The following is a 24,547-nucleotide window of genomic DNA, read 5'->3' as shown; positions in this document are numbered from 1 at the left end:
TTGAGTTTGGATAAAACCAGCCTTGAATAGTTGGTTGATAATTCATAACATTTATCTTGCAACAGTAGACAAGTAAACAAAAAATATTATTTTTACAGTGCCTACTGAGCTAGAATGAGAGAGAAAGAGGTTCAGTGGTTGAGTTGAGTTTATTGAGTTCACACATAAGTATTTTATATATATCTGCCATGTTGTGTATAACTGCCCAAGATCCGTTTCATTGTATTTCAGGAGTTTAATGGCAGTTTAACTCGTTTACTCTCATCAAAGCTCTGAGAATTATAATCATGCTTTTTGGCGCCATGTGGTGGGTAAGGAGCACAATTACACCAAAACTACATATTTTTTTGTTTTTCAAATCGCGAGAATGGAATTCATTCTGTTTTCATGGAATAAAATTAAGTAATATACCAGAATTACAATTTGTTAAAAATATCAGTTATAAAGGGAGTTGGTACCTGTTTCTGTGTACGGTATTTGGAATCTACATAAGTCCCCAAAAGTTGAAATCAAACCATGGAGGAAAAGCGGAGTATTTATAAAATAATCTTGCTTTCCTTCATACTCAGGGGCGTGAGCACCCTTTGAGAAAAAAGTGGAAAATTGAGGGGAAAAAATAAAATTTCTATCAGCACGAAAACATTTTTTGAAAATCGAGACCACATTTTTTGCAATTGGGTGCATTTCTACACTATATTTAACTTTTTGATTTATTCTCATCTACCAACCTCTTTTGGCTGTCTTTTTGACACACACATTTCCCATGTTATGAACCACAACATTTGCATTTGCAGGTTTTTTTTTAAATACATAATTTACTAACATTATTAGTTCTGGCAATGATTAAAACTGTGTATATTGTATATATTACATTATTATGAACGTGTCTTGTTACTACATTATATATAGATTTGCAGTGGTTATATGTAACGTTGATGGAGGGTTTTGAAGTTGTTTTGGAAGGCTTTGAAGGCTACAACAGTGACTCCCATTAGCAAGTGTTTTTTTATCATCTTTAAAAATCCTAATTTTTTGTCTCTCATGATTGTGAACGATAGACAAAATTCCAAAAAAGTGCAGTTCCTCTTTAAAGTGAACAATCTCATAAGGAGCTCCAGGGGCGCACAAGGGTTAAAGAAAAATATTTGTATATCTTATTGCAGCTTGTTTCAGTATTTTTGTAGTCTACACATATTATGGACAAATATTTGGACACCCAGTACTGTTACTCGTCTACTCCTGAACCACTGCACACATTTAAAATAAAACAAGTGCATGTCTGTAAAATTACAGCAAGATCGGTTGAAAAATGGTCACTATCAAAGTTGGGAACTGAATACATTGTCGAATGATTGTAAAAGTCAGGATATCAGCAAGTATGGTAGAGTACTTGGTTGAGTCCCAATTAACTGCGGAGGGGATTGCTCCCTCATGCTTTCTAATGAAGACACACAAACACATGAACCCACCGATTCTTCACGGCCTGGCTTGAGAGGTCTGAAGCTCCAGGAGATGCTGATGACATCGGGGTTGATGGCAGATGAACTCTGGAACGTACACTTCAGACGAACATCTGTCCCATTGACTGCCTCCACATCCCCTGCTGTGTATATACGGATCCCGCTGGCCTGCAGCACGCCTACAAAAGAGGACCATATAGCTGTAGACACAATGCAAGGCAAAACAGCAATTCTAATACAAAACATTGATAAACGTCTGCACGAATACACTGTGGCAAACCAAGTATGACTCACTCTCTTCAGTCAGTACTTGCGTGTATCCACAGACGTGCCTACGCAGAGCTGCTGCTGGAAAAAACATGTACTTTACTAACGCAAATGAACAACATCCTGTATACTTCATTGCTGGTGGCTAGTTTGGAAAACTGCAGATTGAATTCCCACTGACCACAGGTAAACAAACACAGTTAATTTGCATGCAGTTGAGTCCCCTGAGAGATACTTACAGAGAGGACTCTAACACCTTATTAATTAAACAGCCACGTCTGGATTTATCAAAGCAAAGGCACAAACACACAACAGAGCACATGTCTGCACAGCCTCACTCTGCTCATGGCAGCAAAAGGATGTCCTAATGTCATCAGAACATTCAGTATGACCCCCTTAACAAACAAGCAAAACACTTAACAAGAGTTTTGGCAGGCACAGTGAAGATGCATGATTGTGTATAACACCACCTTCAATTTGATTTTCGTCATAGGCTGCTAAGAGGAAGTAATTTTCCATGTTTGTGGATTTCTGTGTGCGTAAACTAAGGATGCAAAGATCAACGGTATTAAAGGGGAACTGCCGTTTTTATTCTGCCGATCGTTCACAATCATAATGAGAAACAAGAACACATCTGGTTTTTTGGTTGTTTTTTTTTGAGGATTTTAAAGATTATTATTAAGAAAAGTGGCTTGATAAAATTAATTTATTGTTTAACAGACTTGAACAGACGCAGTCTGTTTTATGTACTAAAACAAAACCTCAGGTCCATATAAAATGCTGAAGTTCACACAACAAAAACAGTGAAAACACTTTTCTGAGCTATGTTAAACTTGTTGCTTTAACGCTGCATCACATAATGTAAAAGAGAGCCCTTAATCACAGTGTCAGCTAGCACATGTTAACAATAATGGTTTAAGAGAACACATTTAACAAATACATGTCCATATTTGGCAAAATTTCATGTTAAAATATAAAATATGGATTCGATTAAATGTTGACTGACTGAGCTTGTTGTTTAACAGGTTTTGTTTTCATTTTGTCCAGCGGCAGATGCTTGAGCATGCGCCTTACGACATGCACGGGCAAAAAAAAAAAAACATTCTTCTTCATGTCTGATTTCAAATATAGTGTACACTACACAACATTGCACATTAGGGCTGTAACTAATGACTATTTTGATAGTTGACTACTCATCGACTATTTTAACGATGAATCGACAAGTTGGATTATAAAGCGTACACATATTCAATGGCTCTAATTTATAGCCTTCAATTTTTTAATTCAGCTTGAGATATTTTAAGCCTTGTGTTCACTAACAACAATGATGACCAATTTGTTCATAAATATTTATTCATACTTTAACTATGCTGCTCATTAGGCTGTTCCAAAAAATGTAATAACTAAAAATGTTTGTCCATTTAAAAGTAAGGACAGGAAAAGTGCAGAATAAAACAAGTGTAATATAATGTAAAAAAAAACCAAAAAACAGGACAGTTAAAATAACAAGAAACGATAAACCAACAAAACTAACTTGTTAAAACAGAAACAAGCATTTTGTGATAATGTTTTTAAAAAGCTGCACACTGATAAGTTAGTAATTAACTCCTGGCATTTTAGCACTCAAATAGATTCAATGTATAAAATTGTATCATTGATTAATTCTTAACATTTAAGCTATCTAATAGATTGTATGTTTAATCTTATGATACCGGTGCATCGGTACCTAATGTTCAGTGTGTGTGTGTGCATGTGTGTGCACGTGCACGCGCAAGCTTGTTTGTTATTGTGCCTTTCTTCATTGCATTGCAAATTGGGTTAAGGGTTAGCTTAACCTTAGTATAAAGTTAGCCTCAGGTGGGTCAAAACACACCTGGAAGTGAGGCCATTTCTCTGAAGCTCATATAATAGATGCGCGTTATGCAAAAAATATAAAAAAATCGTTGTCTACGAACTACTCTGCACTAAAAACAAGACAACATTCAAACTATAAACACACTTCTGAAACGTCTTTAAGTTGACTGTAAACATTTTAGGCTATTTTTTTTATATACCATTCAAAGTAGCCAACGTCACTGGCTAAGTGACAGAGTGAGACCTTTTTTGCCGTGGATTAATATTATCTTTGAGCCGTAGTGCTGTTGCTCTCAGTCAAGCACAAAAAGAGGACTAGTCAACTCGCAGGCATAAAAACAAAACGCTCTAAATATGACGGCAATTAATTGATTTCAATTAACGTGATGAGAAAACTCTAGTTTCAATTGCAAAAAAGGTAAGATAAAAGTTGCATGGACCAACCTATTGTGCTCCACATTATAATAAACCATTATATTGTTTTAAACATAACATAACATGAAAAACGTAAGCAGGGCGTTTGTTTCCTTATCAGGCTCCAGAGCGTTTCCTGTGGGCTGTAGGATGAGAGAAGTGGGCAACCAGACCCCTACACACCATTTAGCAGGCATCTCTCTCATCACCAAGTTCTGACATCTTTTACTAATGTGTTTTAAATTAGCCTGGTGAAACCCACAAGGCTCAAAATAGACAATACAAACATACACTATACACACACACACACACACACACACACACACACACACACACACACACACACACACACACACACACACACACACACACACACACACACACACACACACACACACACACACACACACACACACACACACACACACACACACACACACACACACACACACACACAATATATACATGTTTCAGTCATTTGTAGAGATAAGCACAGAACATACCAAAGCAGTCAGAATTGTATTTTTACTGCTCTATTGACTAGAAATGTTGTAGGATGTCATAACACTACAAATAGCAGACATGCAAAAGATTCTTATAATTACAAAACCATTAAGGATGTACTACTGTAGGTCGTCTTTAATATTTTTCAATAAAATAAATACAATGTTTAATGTTCATCTATTCAATTCCCAATATATATGTATTTCGCATAGTTTTGGCTTGTACAATTTTTCTTGTTCTTCAAAAAATGTGTTTTGTGTTCATATTTTTGTGTGTCTGAATTGGAATGGATTGATTGGATGCAGATTACAGTGGCACCTGTATGCTTTAAATTGCAAGCATCATTTGAGTTACAAGCCTCCCTGCCGCCAATTGAAGTAATAATTTTCCACAGCTCATAGCCAGAGATCGACACAATCTTGCTCTCCACTGGAAGTGAGAAATGTAATGCGAAGGAGAAGGAGCGGATGAACAAATCAAAGCAACAAACCATTTGAAATATGTCCTACAGCTTGTCGACCTGGCGAGTCAGTCTGACCGCATCACACCGCAGGCGCAAATATCAAAACGACGGACATGTATCCATAAAAATATGAAGAAGCTGTAGATGCTGTGCTTGACGTGTTTCAGATCGTTATGTCTAGTGTTGACTCAACAAACGATCGAGCATTACACTTTGTAAACAGACATACATAACGTTTTTGTCAACTCGGACCTCCCCGGTACGTCACTCAAAGACGTCCATGTGCAACATAAACAACGGTTTCCTACACTGAACAAAAACATACACGCAACGCTATTGTTTTTGCTCCCATTTTTTATGAGTTGAACTCAAACATCTAAAACTTTTACGACATACACAAAATACCTATTCTTCTCAAATATTGATCACAATTCTGTCTAAATATGTTAGTGAGCATTTCTTCTTTGTGAATATAATCCATCCCACTTCACAGGTGTGGAATATCAAGATGCTGAGTAAACAGCATGATTATTGCACAGGTGTGACTTAGGCTGCCCATGATAAAAGGCCACCCTGAAATGTGCAGTTATATCACATAGCACAATGCCACAGATGTCGCAGGTTTTGAGAGAGCGTGCCGTTGGCATGCTGACTGCAGGAATGTCCAGAGCTGTTGCCTGTGAATTGAATGTTTATTTCTCTACCATAAGTCGTCTCCAAAGGCGATTCAGAGGATTTGGCAGTACATCCAACCGGCCTCACAACCGCAGACCACATGTATCCACACCAGCCCTGGACCTCTACAATCAGCAGGTGCACCTTCATGATCGTCTGAGACCAGCCACCCGGAAAGATGCTGCAACAATTGGTTTGCATAACTAAAGAATTTCTGCACAAACTGCGAGAAACCGTCTCAGGGAAGCTCATCTGCATGCTCGTCCTCCTCATCGGGGTCTCGATCTGACTGCAGTTTATCTTTGTGAGCTAATGCTCACATTTGATGGCATCCGGCCCGTTGGAGAGGTGTTCTCTTCACTGATGAATCCCGGTTTTTACTGTTCAGGGCAGATGGAAGACAGCGTGTGTGGCGTAGTGTGGGAGAGTGGTTTGCTGATGTCAACGTTGTGAATCGAGTGGTCCATGGTGAGGTTGGGGCTATGGTATGGGCAGGAGTATGTTATGGACAGTGAACGCAAGTGCATTTTATTGATGGCATTTTGAATGCACAGAGATACCATAATGAGATGATGAGCCCCATTGTTGTGCCATTCACCCGAGACCATCACCTCATGTTGCAGCATGACAATGCACGGCCCCATGTTGCAAGAATCTGTACACAATTCCTGGAAGCTGAAAACATCCCCGTTCTTGCAAGGCCATCATACTCACCGGACATGTCACCCATTGAGCATGTTTGGGATGCTGTGGATTGGCGTACACAACAGCTTGTTCCAGTCCCTGTCAATATCCAGCTTTGTGAGGCAAATGGTGGTCAAACCAGATATTGACTGCTTTTCTGACCCCCCAAGACCCTCAATAAAGAAAAACTTCACATTTCAGGGTGGCCTTTTATTGTGGGCAGCCTAAGGCGCAATAATCATACTGTTTAATCAGCATCTTGATATGCCACACCTGTGAAGTGAGATGGATTATATTGACAAAGAAGAAATGCTCATTAACACAGATTTAGACAGAATTGTAAACAATATTTGAGAGGAATAGGTATTTTGTGTATGTAGTAAAAGTTTTAGATCGTTGAGTTCAACTCATGAAAAATTGGTGCAAAAACTAAAGTATTGCGGTTATTTTTTTGTTCAGTATAGTTCCTATTGTTACACAAGAAGCAGCCTATAAGGGTATACTGCTAACAAATGTTGTTAATGTACTTCATGAAATTACCGCTTATCCCTATGTGTGATGTGATTTTTCTGATCTAAAAGCTAGTTTTTCTTTTTAAAAAGGCATGTTAAAATGTTGGTGTTTTGGGAGGGACAAACACAGATTGATTTTAATTAACTTCAATGGGCAACTTTGATTTAAGATACAGGTTTTTTGAGCTAAGCGCTTGGTTGTAGAACAAGTTATAAGTTGAGGTATTACTGAATCTCCTATAGGAAAAATTGCTTCAGTTTTTCTACGACCCGGTTTTAGTCTGACCTGAGCCATTTGTAACAGTTTAATAATGAAAATAAAATGATCCCTGTATTTAAAATAAACATATTAACTATAGAAATATATGTTTTGCAGTTTTTTTCTCTTCTATAGCTGTTATACATTATTGTCAAATCCTTCTATATAAAATAGATTTGCGGTTTATAGGTGGTAGTTTAATTTTTGGGAATATTTTCCTCAAATATGTCCTCAAAGCCGTAACACATCATTACACATTTCTCCCTTAAATTAATTTGTGATGGGGGTGGTTGTATCGACCTTACTATATATAGTATCGATACCAATGTTGGTATCTGTATCGAATCGATACAGATACCAATAGTTGATACTTAATATCAATAGTCACAATTTCTTGTCTGTACATCCAGTAATTTACTGTGTATTTACTTAATAGGTGTTTGATACCAAAATACCCAGTATCACACATCCGTAATTTGTGAAGTGCTGCCTTTCAAGTACAGCTGCCTTGATTAAGAATTCAGGTCCACAAGGTTTCAATTCAAAGCACATATTAGCAGATTGGCAGCTAATAGGCTTATTAGCCCAATTGTAGCAGTAGGCCCTTGCTAAGAGTTAAAAGTACATGTTTGCTGTTGAATGCGTACAATTTAATAAGGTTTCATTGGTTCTCTGAGAGCAGGCAGGAAAACAAGCTTGAGCAACTACAGGATGAAGGAGTGTGTGAGTGTGTGAGTGAATTACATTTATATAGCGCTTTTTCTCAAGTGACTCACAGCGCTTTACATTGTGAAACCCAATATCTAAGTTACATTTAAACCAGTGTGGGTGGCACTGGGAGCAGGTGGGTTAAGTGTCTTGCCCAAGGACACAACGGCAGTGACTAGGATAGCGGAAGCGGGGATCGAACCTGCAACCCTCAAGTTGCTGGCACGGCCACTCTACCAACCGAGCTATACCGCCCCAAGGAGTGTGTTTTGTAGTTTGTAAGCAGACGTTATTTGTTTAAGGCTTTCTCAGGCCCCATTCTTCAGCCCCGCCATATGTATATATCTATTTGAAATCTTTCACTTGTTGAATCTGAACATCCTGCTTGACTAATGTTGACCACACCCGTCTTCTAGTGGGAGAGAGAAACGCATAGCTCGGGTAGAGCCAAGATCCATGCAGGCGTGGTGTGGGTGCAATGTGTGCGCCTCAATGTGTGTTTTACAGAAGAACACAACACAATTATAGCTTCAGACTTAAGCTATCCACATAGAACTCACTGATGTTGGCCATGCAGTTATTATGCACATTTGCAAAAAATCGAATGCCCTTTATTCCACAGGTCATGTTTTATACATAATGGCCAGACTGAAACAAAGTAAATCCTTCTATTTACTGTGAAAAATAAATCAAGCTTAGGCCACTAGGCTTTGCTAAACTTGGCAACCCTCCAAAAATTGTATAAAACGTTTACATAGGGGAAGAAAAAACAAGAAGCAGCGTTCAGCCTGCCAATACAGTATATTTCACTAATGTCCAAGAATGTAAGCGAGTTTCAAAGTGCCTAACCCCAACCCTGTGTACAGTATTTAGTTTCACATTAGCGAATATTCCACTGTGTATGCCCAGTGCCAGGGCTTTTCCATCTGCTAAAGCTGGAAAAATATCCAGAACTATATTACCTCATTTTACACTCCACAGCTATTACATAACCACTTATGATGGAGCCCATTCAACAACAACAGACCATGGTGCCGCCTTTAGTAACAGACAGACTTACATGTCTCACTTAAAGGCATTTAGATTTTCTTTCTATTTCTGATCTCACACAGAAATAACTTTGAATATAAATGTTTTAGATAGGAATGTGTTCGATCAATAGGCCACCAATCAGTATTGGTGGCCTTACCGAATACATTTTAAACTCCTTTTATTTGTTTTTAAATGTCTAAACAACCTCGCGCCAACCTATCTCTCCGACCTCCTTCAGCCTTACTGCCCCACCCGATCCTTAAGATCAGCCGATCAGCTGCTGTTGACGGTCCCTGACACAAGGCTGAAGCTTAGAGGTGACAGAGCTTTCGCCGTTGCTGCTCCCAAGCTCTGGAACGACCTACCCCTGAGTGTTAGACAAGCCTCCTCTCTTCCTGTTTTTAAATCTCTCTTAAAAACATACTTTTATTCCATGGCTTTTAACACTGAGTGATATCCATCCTGCAATGGCGCCCCATAATACACCTGCTGTGAACCTGTTTTTATGTTTTTATGTTTGTATTTATTCTATTTTAATTATTTATTTTTTTATCGTGTTCTGTTTGTGTTGTGTTGTGTTTGCTCGGTACTCGTTTTATCTTTTAACCTGTTCATTGTACAGCACTTTGGCTACCCCTGTGGTAAATTTTAAATGTGCTTTATAAATAAAGTTGATTTGATTTGATTTGATTGGCTGATTTTCATTATAATGTATGTGCTCGACATTGCCGATTAATGACTTTTAATGCCGATCACAAATGCTGATCTTAAGACCCCCTGCTGACAAGCGGCTAGCATATATTTATTTACGTGTCTGCATACACAGTAATTAAGGCTGTGAATCTTTGGCCACCACACGATTCGATTCGATTCTTGGGGATAACGATTCAATTCAGAATTGATTCTCGATTCAATATGTATAATTTTTTAATAACACTGGATGATTAACTACATTCATCCATAAAATAGATAAACAACACTGATCAATTTCTACATAACCTAAAAGAAAATGTGTTTTGTTTAATAAAATGCTTCCCAAACATTTAATAAAGTCAAATACAAAACAGGCAACAAGAGAAGTATCCAGCACTTATCTTTTCTAAAGTAAATCTGTACAGCAAATGTGGGCATCTAGATCGACAATATGATTTGCCTGGACAGGACAGACTGAAAATATACAAAATATATATGTTTTTTAAATGTTTTTTCTTTAAATCGATTAAGAATGAAAATAAAACATTTTGACATTCCTAATAGTAATATAATAATCTATTATGATAATTGTAATAATTTGTTAGTATCCTAAGTATCAATATCAAGTACCACTCACGGGAGGACGAGGCTACACATGTTACACACTGGTGCGAGCCAGGGCAAGGCATGCTAAAGGCTGAGCTAACCACTAAGCAAGCTTTAAACAACACCAATAAATAAGTGCATAGTAAACTAATATGTATGGGATGGCAGATCGGTTGGTAGAGCGGCCGTGCCAGCAGCTTGAGGGTTGCAGGTTCGATTCCCGCTTCCGCCATCCTAGTCACTGCCGTTGTGTTCTTGGGCAAGACACTTTACCCACCTGCTCTCAGTGCCACCCACACTGGTTTAAATGTAACTTTGATATTGGGTTTCACTATGTAAAGCGCTTTAAGTCACTAGAGAAAAGCGCTATATAAAATATAATTGATTGATCCATAATTTGCTAGTGTCTATCAATATATGATCGATACGAGAGTGATTAGATCGATATTTTTATTTTCTCAAAATCTTTTTTGTTGTGTTTGTTGATTTCAGGGGATAATTCTCTAGACACAGCAGGACTTTAAAGGCAAAACCCGAAGGATTTATATGAGTAGATGTTAGTTTTTGATTAGTTTAATTATTGTGTACTATTCACTTCGTTTTGCTCCAACAAGTGTATGTAATAAAAGAGAATAAGGAACAAGTTTAAAAAGTGTGTTGATATTGTTACAATGTCAAGAGCGCTCACCAGGATAAAGTGATGAAATGTAAAGTTAATACATGTGATCAATATCGGTATTCGTGTTGGCCCATCTAACTCATGGATAAGTGGTAACTTTGATCGAAACACCTCTAGTTTTAGAATAAAACATGCAAACTGCTTGTCTATCCTGCTTGGCATTTGGAAGACATGGAAGATTTGAAGCATGTAAATCTGTATTTCAAATATTCTCCTTTTTTACGTTTAAAACAAGCCAGCCACTATGGCTGCACGATTTTGAGAAAAAACCTAATTTAGATTTTTTTTTTGTGCCAAAAATTACGATAGCAATTCAATTTGTGACTTTTTTCCTTTAAATGCATACAACTGCAAGAATTATATGAGAAGGAAGTCATGTTACTTTTAGACTGTCTATCAACATGTTTTTGTCTCAAGTTGCCACACATAATCTACTTTCAAAAATATTTGTGTTAATGTATATAATACCCATGTTCGCTTATACCGTCCTTGACCGCTTGTCCTAGCCTCATCGTTGTCCACCCTTTTCAACTAAGTCGACAGGCCTTGTACTGGAGAAGTTTCTTCAGCCAATTTACAGTCACCATTAAAAAAAAATTCAGATACTGTAGGATAATACAACCCAAGGGGTGTTTGTTATTAGCAAACTGACTGTTTTGTGTAACCATTTTTGATTGGTCAGCAAGTCAAGGATGCAAAGCTTGACAATTCTAATTCAACTGAAAGATGCAGGAGAGGAAAACATTTTAAAAAACTCAGCCCCTTGCAAATAATAATAGCAATAATTCAAACCTCGATGTCGATTAATTGTGCAGCATTATTAGCCACTAAAAATCTAAAACTTCTATGGATAAAATTCTGGTAAGTCTGACAAGATATCATTTTGAATGGCTCTGTCAGCAATCGATATGTTTATAATAGAGGTTATCGTTTGCAGTGGTGTTGAACTTCAAAGTTTTGCTAAATCCTTGGATGAGCAAGAGCCTACCCCACATCTTCTTGTACAGTGAATGAAAAAATCTCTGCAGGTTCTTTTTGTAGACGTGCTGGTTGTGGCAAAAACTAGCAGTGAATGATAGCTCTCACACTGAGGAATGCGAACAACATCAACAATCCTGGAACTTTTTTGGCACACATCATACAGTTCACTGCTGCAAACTACACTCACATTATAAATATATTTAATGCTTTTGCTCAGGGGTGTCAAACTCATTTTAGCTCAGGGGCCGCATGGAGGAAAATCTGTGCACATGCGGGCTATAAAATCATGGCATTAAAACTAAAAAACTAAAGACAACTTCAGATTGTTTTCTTTGTCCTACTTTGGCCAAAAATAGAACAAACACATTCTGAAAATATTACAATAAAAACATAGAAAAAAAATACTGGCAGCAGTAAAATTTAGATCCATGAAGAAAAGAAGAAAGTGAATGAATGTTTAAAACTAAATACATTTACATATGCATAAAATGTGTTTTCCTTTGTATTATCTTTTTAAATGAATTAAGTAATGTTTATGACAACCTTTTTCCAAAACACAATATAGCATGTGAGATATAACAGGATAATGCATACATTCATCATTTGTTTTCAAAACGGGTTACAAAAAAGTGGGACCCCAAAAATTTACTGTGTGACCCCATTTTTATGACTTGATGGGGTCCCTGGGATCCCATTTTGAAAATTCCAAGCGCCAACACCGATGAAGTATTGGTGCGTGCAAAACAGCAGCAGGCGGTTGTGGCCTACGGGCCAGTTCTAATACTAATCAAATATCATCCCAGGGGCCATAGATAATTAATTCGCGAGCCGGATCTGGCCCCTGACTTTGAAACCACTGCTTTAGCTATTCATACAGCTCTTGTGTTGGAGTGTGCAGGTGTACCTAATGTTATATGTGTTTGTGGTCAAACAAACAATGGTAATCAGGGAGAATTATTGTTTAGCTGCAGATTACATCCTGCACATTCACTTACAGCTGTTAATGTGTTTTAACAATGTAAACGTAGGATGTGAATTCACTATACTTGGCCCAGCTCATTTCAGGCTTGGCTCGTTTCATTAAGGCTCACAAACAAAGAACAGCAAAGGAAATCTGAGTCTTTTGCACCAATCATACAGGAAACACTTTGGACATTCACCAAACACAAATAGCTCAGAGTATGACAAAGAGACGCTTCTCTCGTTTGTGAAAGGCTTCACAGGATCAGGTTTTTTTTCTTTTTTCTGTTTTGCCTTTTTCGTAACAAGGCCTGTCTTTCATGGACAGGATTCAAAGCTGGCACTAACAGGTTCAGGTAACAGTATGTGTGCAGACTAGGAAGATAGAGATTTCTGACTGATGAAACGCATGTGGTCCCTGTCGATGTGCTGTAAGCATGTAAGGAACAACATCTGGCTACTTTCCGTAGGGCGGTTCACGGAATGTTCCTTTATGACTAAAAGGCAAGTGAGAACGGCTCTCGCTTTGGTAACGGAAAAGACAACACTGGTTACATGGACGCCAGAAGCCGTTTTGTATCCATTCACGCTTGCCAAGTCAGGATATTATTTTAGAATAAATACAAGTGAATTTAAGTTCGAACATGGCAAAAGACTGAACTATTCAGCTATTCAATTATAACTGGCTATAAATCCATTTGTTTTAGGTAGGAATGTTGCAACCAAGATTTTTATGCTGCCGATTCTGTTATGAGTGAGATCGGCCAATACCGATCACATGTAAAAACTGTACTTTTTTTTTATATCAACTAACATGTTGTGTACCGATTGTGATAATTGGGACAGACCAAAGATTGTTGTTATAATATCCTCGCTCGACTCGTTCATTTCCTGTTAATGGCTGCTTACCTTCTGCTGCAACGCACTTTTATCTACACTTGTTAACTAAACTTTATTAAACACTTATTTGTCTGTGTTATTTAAAGCTAGCTTAGCGGTTAGCTTAGCAATTAGCATGCCTGCTCCTAGCTTTCTCTCGATGTATAACATGTTTAGCCTCATCCTCCAGTGATAATAACACTTGATATGATGATACTTAAGAGCCATGTGATGAGGTGGCGACTTGTCCAGGGTGTACCCCGCCTTCCACCCGAATGCAGCTGAGATAGGCTACAGCACCCGCCGCGACCTCAAAAGGGACAAGCGGTAGAAAATGGATGGATGGATGATACTTAAGATACTGAGAAATACATTTTGATGGCTGTGTTGGAGATGATTAGTTTAGGGGAGGGGCTCCACACTGTGTATGGAGGCACATAATTAGCTGCTACTCGCTTGTCAGCCAGAGACGATCGGTGTTTATGATCGGCATTAAAAGGCATTAATCTGCAATGGGATGCAAATCCCTAGTTTTGGGGCTGCAACGTTTAATCAATTAAAATGAACTTGACTAAAAAAGCTTTGATTTACAGTATATTCTGTTGCTTTAATTAACCATTTAGGAGTATATTAGGGTTGCACGATACAGACGATACATAATATAAATAATGTATATTGGGTTGACGATAGGGCTTTAAATACTATCGCTATGTCGTGATAATACATGTTGATGACACATTCAAGCGTCGATCAACAAATGTGACAGCAATCAATCAAACAAAAGAGTCCTCAACCCACTGTAGCAACTTTGCAAGCGAGCTAGAGGCTAATGTCCCTCCACAGTGCAGCTTTTAAATCACTAATCCTCAATGTGCCTTTATGACTGGAGGCATGCTATATACTACACACCGGAAGGGGATACCAAAAAGCATAGCTAACCACTAAGATAGAGCTTTTAAATGTAAACAAGGATGGATGGACCAATACAAATATTAAAAATAGACAGTAACAATACCAAGTTTAGTTACAGTGATTAGATCGATTTTTTTTTTAAATTATCACAAAATAACTAACTATATTAGTTAGGAATATTGTATGTAAAATATTGTTGGTTTTGTAATACTACGTAATACTAAAATAATCGATAGCTGCAGCCCAAATGTGTTTGCTCACCTCACTCATTTTATCTGCATTCTCATTTCATCTTTCTTTTCCATCCTATCTATAGAAAAAGACAACCCCACGTGTTCCCATGGGAATATGGGGATTTTTTTCTTTACAAACAGCATTTATAAACACACTCCATAAATATTGTGCTCATGACCTGTACATGCAGTGAAAATTGTGTAACCAATGGATGAGGGCTACTAAAAGTACAACATTGTCTTAAGATTAATCACTTTAATATTAAAATTGGGCGGAAAAAAAATCTTCTTGGAGAAGAAGAGCCATTTAGTATGTCCTGAGGAAACTTGTGGTGTGTGAATACGGATGAGTTTAATCCATCAAACATTGTCATCGTGCAGCTGACTCAACAACTTCTCAGGATTACAAACACTTCGATCCAATCGCAGAGTCTACAGGCCTCCACGGAATAGATCTAGTCAAAATACCTTCAGTTTCTCATATTTATACTCTGTACTAGACAAGCTATATGGTTGGCATCCTTAAGTGGTGGAATAGAGTGGATATACTGTGATCACCTCTGCTCCTGGTCAGATGAATACAGTACATCTCTAAGGTTACAACTGACCCAACATAAAACACACTTGAGTTACAACCATGAGAAAAACTACATGAGGTGTGTATATCTTAGTATAACACAGCTATTGAGGTGAAGTTACCATCTGTATTTATCTGGGACGTGGACCATTATGAATCGATGGGCATCGATTATTTAAATGTTTTAAATAATGTGAAACAAGCATTGACACGTAGCAAAAAAGCAGGCAAGAGGAGAGATGTGAACCGCGAGGCGAGATTAGATGTGAAGTAGTGAAACAGCAAAATACATGTAATTATTTTGTCCACTTCAAGAGAAGCCAAATTGGAACTGCGTTACAGCAGAGTATACAGATAAGAAGAGGAAATTAGCAAGTAGATTAATAAATCAGGAGAAAGAATAACATTCACATGGTGCTACAACACTGTAAACCATAGTTTACAATGGATAGATACGACACAACTCTATAAGCCATGCGCTTACGATGAGCGGGAAGGGGCATAGTCGTGTGGGTGCCTTGGAGCAAAGTTTTTGTGCATTCCGTGGTTATGAAAGGCACACAAACAACAACAAGAGTAGGCCTTTTTCAACCAAAAGTTCAGAAACTAAGTTCCTGGAACCTTTATTCTGGAACTAATGTATAGGTTTCTGTAGACCTGTATGCCGGCATGTGATTTGAACTTAATGAAAAAGACTGAAAATTAGCCGGGTTTCTGGGGGCCGCAGGTCCCCATCCAGGTCCAGCCAGCTCCTGGTTTTTCAGCAATTGAAAATGTAAAAATTATGTTTTAGTGTTTAAAGAATTGATAACTGATCAACAGAGTTTACATAAATACATACCCCATTCATCCAAATGAATCACTATGTATGTTTCAGTCACTATGGGTTAGCCTACTCTATACAGTATTTACAACTTTACTAGTGTTCACTTCACAGCCACAGATGGTTAATCTAGTTATTTACATTATTTACACATTACTTTGCTTCATTCACACATTACTTTGGCATTTTTGCTTTGATGGCTCTGACATGAGCCTTCCGGACAAATTTCTGAGCAGCTTGCATTTTCCTTTTTGTTTCTGCTTTAGTGGATTCTGCCTTGGATTTTATAGCCAATTTCTGTCTCTTCGACTCCCTCTCCACTTCTAACTGCTCGAAATGCAAAAAGCATGCAAAAATCATAAAGAGTACAAACAATATTTATTCTATTAGCTAACTTCCTGAATAGACATTTGAGATTTATCGCGTGAAATAACAAATATATTGCAGTCATGTTTTTTATGTTTCAAATAGATTCAACTATTCAAAGTCAAAATATAAACAGTAGAAATAATGAACAAAATGTCAGCTACTGTCTTGTTCTAAAACACCAATGAAAATTAAATTTAGCATTTAGACAGGCTATACTGTAGCAAAAGTGATCACATGTCTGCCACAATCATGTGTGTTCTTAAATGTGTATTCCATATCTTCTATGTCGACAGCAGTTTTGATTTGGGCTTACATGGTAAACAACTAAAATGAATGTTTTGGGCATTATTTTATCCAGATGCATACATTTGTCCAAATGTGGCCAAATAGACGCATTGTGGGTTTCCTGGACGTCGTCTACATCGCTAAAAGAAAAATCTAAGGAAGAAAATCCCTCTGCCATCTTCCACTAGTTTTTTTAAATATATGAATCGCCCGCTTGAATATTCCATCTTCTCTTTTCTGACTCTTTCGTCGTCATTTGGGATGTGCGTGTCTGTTGTGAGTTCCCTTCCTGGTTCGATGACCCGCCCTATCTTGCCTCTGATTGGCCTGTCTGTCATGTTTTGCCCTAATCTTAACCAATCGTGACTCATCATAGTAAACCAACCAACCAATCATGGATTTTCTTATACGTAAACCAACCAATCATCATTGATGTTTCCGTATATTTTGTCCCCTGCCCGTGGAGTTGCTTTGCTACGTAGCTTCAATTGTTAAGTCAATAATCTTTAATGGAAAACCGTAGTTTTTACTACTGGATTATCAAAAACCGTACTCATTACGGGAAAACCGTAGTTGTTGGCGGGTATGGCAAAGGGACGGATCAAGATTTTAATACACATTGTAGATCGGAAAAAACGAAGAAAAAACTTCAATAATTGTTTCTATTTTTACAGAGACAAAAAAGACAGATTTCCGACTATAGACAGAAAAATAACATGCCTGTGTATGGTTTGTGTTTCCATCGCATTCCACAGTTCAGAGTAGTTTATACAAATCCGGCTGATGACGTATGGAGGAGTGACGCAGTGTATTTCTACATTGACGCCATGTAAATAATGGAATCTCCTGTTGATGGAACAGATGAGTAGGCAAGCAAGTAATTTGCCGAGTTGGGTCCTCATGTGAGAATGAAGACCAATTTGTGATGCACAAAATCGGCCAGAGGTGCTACAAGGGAAGACACCCAAAGTGGATCTCTGTTTCTTTCTCTCCTTTGACTGAATGTTGGTTGCTCTGTTGGTTTCAAAATCCTTTATGCTTTCTGCAAAGAGCTCTGTCGTGGGCTGTTGCTTCCCAAAAGTTGACAGTGAAGTTACATTTCTTAAGGTTTGCCTTCAGTGACTTTGTACCTCTTGAGAGGTCTTCCCTGACTGCGATGCCACTGCTTCAACTCTCCATATAGAAGCATCTTTGGAATCCTGTTATCTTTCATGCGGATATGTCCTGTCCATCTCAATTGGCACTTGATGATCAAACACTCGATGCTGAGGAGGCCATACTTTTCCAGAACCTGGAGGTTAGACACTCTGTTTTGCCACTTGATGTTGCCGACAACGCTGGTGATAAGCGGTAGGTGGTCTATGTCTCACAGCAATAGAGGAGTGAGCTCAGAACCAGGGCTCTGTACACGGCAATCTTAAGAACTGTATGTCTTCGTGGGAGTGTGCAACCAGTACACAGTCATTCGCGAATAGAAGTTCACATAATGTGACGTCAAACACTTTGCAGGTTGATGAGTAGGCGTGATGTCAGTGGCAAAGCAGTCCTTTGTGAGCCTGAGACGCAGATCCCATGAGGTAGGCTGTCAAGCTGTCTTCCAAGCTTGGTGCGAATAGCAAATCCAACGCCAGAGGTTCTCGGGGTTGTCTATAGACTTCCAATGCAGTAGAAGGTGTAACCTCCACCTACTTCCTCGAGCAGCGTTTCCCCAGCGAATCTGGTTTCACTCAGGGCTGCTATGTCAATCTGGAACTGGCCTAGCAACCTGGCAATCAGCGCAGTACGTCGCTCTGGTCTATCTCCTCTATCTTGCTGAATCCGTGCATTCCATGCCGCAAAGGATAGGGTCTTCGTCTTGTTATTTTTGTTATTTCGACCGCTTGGTTGGATGCCCAGGCAGGTGCGGTTTCCTGCCAGGAGCTGCATGAGGTAGGCTTTGTTTTAGGGATCCTTTTATCTCCCCTTCCCCTTACGGAGAGCAGTGCTATCCCTAACAAGGGCTGCTCTGTCTCTGTGGGAGGATAGGGGCACTGCATCTACCCTTGTGTACAGTGGATGACCATCACCCCACAGCCACCTGCGTGCAGAGTCATGGCTAAGAACGCCCAGTAGCATCCTCTGCCTGTTCCCGTCACCACTTCTCCATCGCCGTAGGGCTTGAACACGGTTAATGACGTATGGAGGAGTGGTGCAGTATATTTCTACATTGACGCCATGTATATGAACAGACAATAACAGGTCATATTATATATTTTATTACACATTTATTTCACTAAAGTGTAAGTAGATAAAATACAAAGCAATAAGATCTAAAAACAAAGGGCCCGATTTACTAAAGGTTTATGTGTATTGAAACATAGAAACTTGATAGCACATGCAAAGGGGATACTAAACGTGTGCACAGTGTATTGCGACTGTTAAGTGAGCAGAATAAGGCATGCTATCCATTTTGTGTCTGTCTTCATTAATATGCAGAATATATGCTGATTAGCAAAAGGCCTACAATATTGGGAGAAGATAATATTATACAGCATGCGCAATATGATTTATCAACACTAATCATCGTTTTGCAAGCACTATGTTTTTAGCACCTTTGAAAAGTGTGTGCAAACTGACAGTTACACACACAGCTGCAGGATTGGTGCTCACGCTGTGCTCACACTGCAAAGACAGACGTGGAACAGAGAACGTGTGTGTCAATATATTTGCATGGTCTCTCAGAAATAAAACATATTAGACATATCTGCTGGTGTTTTTTTTTTTTAATGGCACTTGTTTTTTTTCATTTCGAAATGTAGGATCTGAGCCGAGGATGTCGTTGTAGCTTGTGCAGCCCTTTGAGACACTGATTAAGGGCTATATAAATAAACTTTGATTGATTAAAATTATATTTACGTATTTTTTATATACAAAACCTCCTTGGCGTATGCATTTTTTTGCGTCTTGAGCACAGTAAGCGCAGCCTCTCTCCCATGAGCGCTTTTGAAGGGCACGAAAAAAAAGTGGGTTTTATTGTGGATGCACCGAACTGCTTCTAAAATGCTCATAAAGGTGGTAAATTTCTACTTCTTGTTTGATAGCAAAATGCCACAGGTAGGAGCATGATAACATAAATGTGCAGTAAACAATTGAGTGTTTCTATGGTGAAAGCTGCGTGGTGTTAAAGCTGACTGTGATTCTGATTCTGCTATAAGAAAAAGTGTTAATAATATTATTAATGGTGTTATTAATAACTAATAACACTAATATTTGTTTTTATATATACATGAAACATTTGTTTGTAGCCTTTTTAAAGAAAATATATTTATCATTGCAAATCAAAAATATAATGTTATATATATATGATGATGTCAAATAGACCACACTCCTTGCCACGCCCCCACCACCACTATATAGTGGTAATCCGGGGGAAACCCTGCACTTGGCATTTGGATCTTAGTAAATCAGGCCCAAACTGTACCCAATTTTACTTAAAAAGTCAGCTATAATTTTAGTTGTGATTTCCCTCTCTCCATGAAAGTTTAACATTAGCATATATTAATGCAGTTTGAATAAGAATGTTTTAGTATAGACACATAGGATCATCATACTGCTGTGATTATATGCATCAAGTGTTCATTCATAGTTAAAGCAAAATATTGCGATATATATCGTGTCACGAAATATTAATAAAAGGCCATATCGCCCAGCCCTACGATCACATCTAAAAACTGAAAAATGACGCAACACATTACCGCATATATCAACAGCCCAATAGGGAATTTAAATGAATAATAAAGGTATAACAATTAAAGATGTTTAATAATCTTATTTATAATCCAATCGAAACCCCTGAATAGTAATCGTAATCAAATCGTGAGGTGCCAAAGATCACCACCCTTCCTTATACAGGTGAAATCTTCATTCTTCTACTGTTAGCCAACATATTCAAATTCTTCAGTGTCCTCCCCCGTCCACAACTATTCTGTTGAGGGTCAGCCAAATCCCTTTTCTAGATCCCTTTCAGTGATAACATTATTCCAAATCCCTGTCGGCGGTGACCATGACCATGACATTTTGTCTTGATACACTTGAACAAAAGGAGCACCTTGCCTCCACTGATGTGGGCCGAGTTCCTTTTGCTGCCGTGATCGCAGACTCAAACCATTGTCAACCAGCACACTCCCTGAGACAATCCTACACAAAGGCCAAACATCAACCCTAGGTGTGTCAAGACAAGTCAGCATGTTGATAATCAAAGTCAAACTTGGTTTGACGGGTCTATTATTGTGGTTGGATTAGGGATAGAGAAACTGTAGCAGAGACAAAACTTTTACATCCCGGGCAAGGAGTACAAACAAGGGCGACACAATGTAACTGAAGCCTAAACAACCAATGGAATCGCTGGTATGCTGTAGTCAACAACAGCCATCTGTTCTCTCTCCTTTTACTAAGTACAGTGTGTGTGTGTGTGTGTGTGTGTGTGTGTGTGTGTGTGTGTGTGTGTGCCAAACCAGAAAGTCAGGACAGGTTGGCGCACGTCAGATTTGTTAACCCATCAGGCTGCTGGTTAAAAATGAACATGGTAGAAAAAGAATCAAAACAGAAAATAAACAGTAGCAAAAACAAAGCCAATTCTTTGTGTGTTTGTTTAAGCCAGAGAAAACAATCACAATCTGGCACAAAACTCAAGAAAATTACACAACATTTGTGTAGAAAACTAAGCACAGATGGAACAGCGTGCAGACTGTAATTTTCTTTAACTTTATTCTACATTTTAAGGCTATTTGGGTCTGCACTGATGACTTAAATGATCTGTTTTAATGAGGGCTGTCAAGTAATTTTTTTTATCAGATGAATCACTCTTGAACTGTGATTAATCACAGATGCTTGCATAAATAAAATTTGCTTAAGAAAATACCCCAATATTTGCATACAAATGCTATTTGGTAGTCAGAATGTCATGCAGGTACGTTTTTTTTCAATGTTTTACTGAACTGCAAGTCATTGATTTGCTTAAAACTTGGTGACTGACAGTAAGTATAGTAAGAATTAACGGCACATTTTGAAAGTCTCTGCAGTAACAATATAGCATGAGGTACAGATGTACAGTATTTTAATAGATAATGTAATAAAGACACACAAAAACACATAGTGCACCATCTGCATGTACTCTGCCTTAGTTTAGCCGATTGTTTAAACAAATATAAGCCATTTTTCATTTTGTTGGCGCAGTTGGACCGGCTGTGACATGTTGCGCTGTACTTGAAGCCGGAAGTGTGTGTGTGTGTGTGTGTGTGTGTGTGTGTGTGTGTGTGTGTGTGTGTGTGTGTGAGAGAGAGAGAGAGAGAGAAGGTGCCTTGACGAGAAGCCAGTGTGTTGACGAGAGACATGACTGTTGTCAATAAAGAACGTGCCTCTCGATTCCCTCGTTATGGTCTGTCTTTTCTGCTGGGCTTCATCTAATTACAAACCATGGATTACACAAACAAGCTTATATTCATTTTTGGGTGACAGTGCTGATCTCTTCTTTTATACAAACTAACTCTAGTTTGTACGACGGTAGTTGGCGACATGAATTACATCTTGCAGCCCTTGGTCTTCACAGATGTTAATGTCCTATGTGCGGTGGCTGTGCATTTCAAAAACGCATTGTATATATATATATATATATATATATATATATATATATATATATATATATATATATATATATATATATCTGTGGTAAATGCATATAAACTCAGCAAACATAGTTTGCTGTCGATCATGCTAGCGACGCCATCCCCAAGTTCATGTTTCGATTTAAGATGCTATTTTAAACTTAATGTGTGCCGATGATAAGAAAGAAATACTAAATAATTACCTCAGTTTGACCTAAAGTTCAGTCTGAATTTGTTTTGAAGGGCGCATAGCACATCGCACCAACTGATGTCCGCAGTAATATTGGCACAGATTACAAATATTATGTAGGTCTGATGCAAAGAAAGACTGGGGAAATAGTTGTTTTTTTTAATAATTTTCGGACGAAAATTATGTAAACAATACTTTTGAATGTGTTGAAGTTCATTCAAAAAGCTCTGTGGATCAATGGAAGGAGTTTTAAATCCGAAAGAAAATACAGTTCATGTCCCGACTGATTCTGTTCCATAGAAAGGTCGCTTTGTTCTGGAATATCTTGCCATTTGTGCGGTAAGTTAATCAGTTTAGAGTGCACAAATGCTGCATGAAGAGGTTTGTGTACGCTTTACTTTTCGCCTTTAATCTTCATTATCTTTTATCTCTTTCATATTTCGTTCGGGAGTCCGAATCAAGCCAGCATTTTACATTTCCCAAGCTATTATGTTAAATAAATCTCAGGGTTTTTTTTCTACTTGTTTCTACTTGAAAATGTTCTGTTTTTAATTTGTGAAGCAAATAAACAGTCTCCTCTTTATTACAATTGTCGCTATGTTTTTATTGAATTGTATCTGCTACCGGGTTATATACCGCATGCGCGATACGAAGTTTCCTCTACGACTACACACACACCCTCAAGAGATCTGGTTTCCAATCGCATAATACAGGTGCGTTCGTCCAACTTTACAAAAAACGAACACGATCTGATTAAGGTGTTTCCATGAGTTGTAGAATGCTTGTTTAGAGACAAACTATTTGAGAAATCAGACTAATTTAGTGCATGGACACGTATTGAGTGTGATTAATCTTCATTCATTCATGTATGGCAACGTGATCATTTTTTTAATTAATCACATAGGTTAACATTGGCAGCCCTAGTTTTAATCTTCTTTTCTACAGTATCTGTGTATTGTTATACTGCGAAGGACATATTTTTTTCACTGTCTCAAGTTACACGGGCCAACAGATAGTAAGATAGTAACTCTTACAATGGCAGTTGTATGGTACTTCAACTATGACATACTGTACATCAAAAATATGACAAGGTGGGTATAGTCGTCAAAGCCAATATATATATCTTGTTAAATAAATGCCTTTAATACCTCAAGCATATACTGTATATAAAATACACCAATGAGTTATGCATTGTACAGTATCTTTGTTGATACTAATCAGAAATAGGGGTACTATGAGAGTCCATTCATGTCCCTTAGTTACTACATCCCTTTTTACAAGACGAAATGTGCACTTCACTGACTATCTATTTTATATTATCTTTGTTACCCACCTTTACAAACTTAAGTCCATGATCACACAAAGACCTTGTGAACTTTTTAGTGTGTTGTATATGTGTGCCTTTTAATGATGCTGCAGTAGTGGGCCAGTGACGGCAAAAGAGGGGAAGGGTGATGATAACCATTGTGCCAGAAATGGAACAAAAAAAATTGGTTATAAAGCAACATTGAGTTAATAATGTTAAGAATATTAGAATTTTTTTTTTTGCTGGAAAGTGAGCTGTTTTGGCTTTTACATGATGAGACTCAGCTCCTAAGCAGTAATCTTACTCTGCACGTATAAAGGGCAAGTACACAAATGATTGTCTTCATGTCTAAACATCAACAGAATGTAAAATTGTGTAGTTAACAATGCTTGTGTGACTGGTTCTAGGTCTACAATAGTCAAAACCATAACAGTTTATTTGAGTGCTTGCCTACTGTATAGGTGCAACATAAAGCTACTTTTTATTTGCTATCAACTGCCTTATGTAAGTATTTTCACAACATAGTTGCCCTGTTCTGACCCTGAGGTGGAGCAAATGCTCCACAAAAACACTCAGTTTG

The 24,547-nt window shown here is 38.1% G+C and overlaps 1 protein-coding gene across 1 annotated transcript in view; it reads right to left on the bottom strand.

Moving 5' to 3' along the window:
- LOC133572691 (myelin protein zero-like protein 2) overlaps positions 1-24,547 on the bottom strand; it is a 44,580-nt gene that overhangs the window by 6,602 nt on the left and 13,431 nt on the right. Inside the window, exon 2 of the mRNA XM_061925603.1 lies at positions 1,470-1,639. Within this exon, the coding sequence (XP_061781587.1) occupies positions 1,470-1,639 (170 nt within the window). The remainder of the gene's footprint in view (positions 1-1,469; positions 1,640-24,547) is intronic.

The sequence above is a fragment of the Nerophis lumbriciformis genome, linkage group LG30 (genome assembly GCF_033978685.3).
Source record: "Nerophis lumbriciformis linkage group LG30, RoL_Nlum_v2.1, whole genome shotgun sequence".
In the NCBI taxonomy this organism is placed as follows: Eukaryota; Metazoa; Chordata; class Actinopteri; order Syngnathiformes; family Syngnathidae; genus Nerophis; species Nerophis lumbriciformis.
This window is presented reverse-complemented; position numbering and strand designations above follow the sequence as displayed.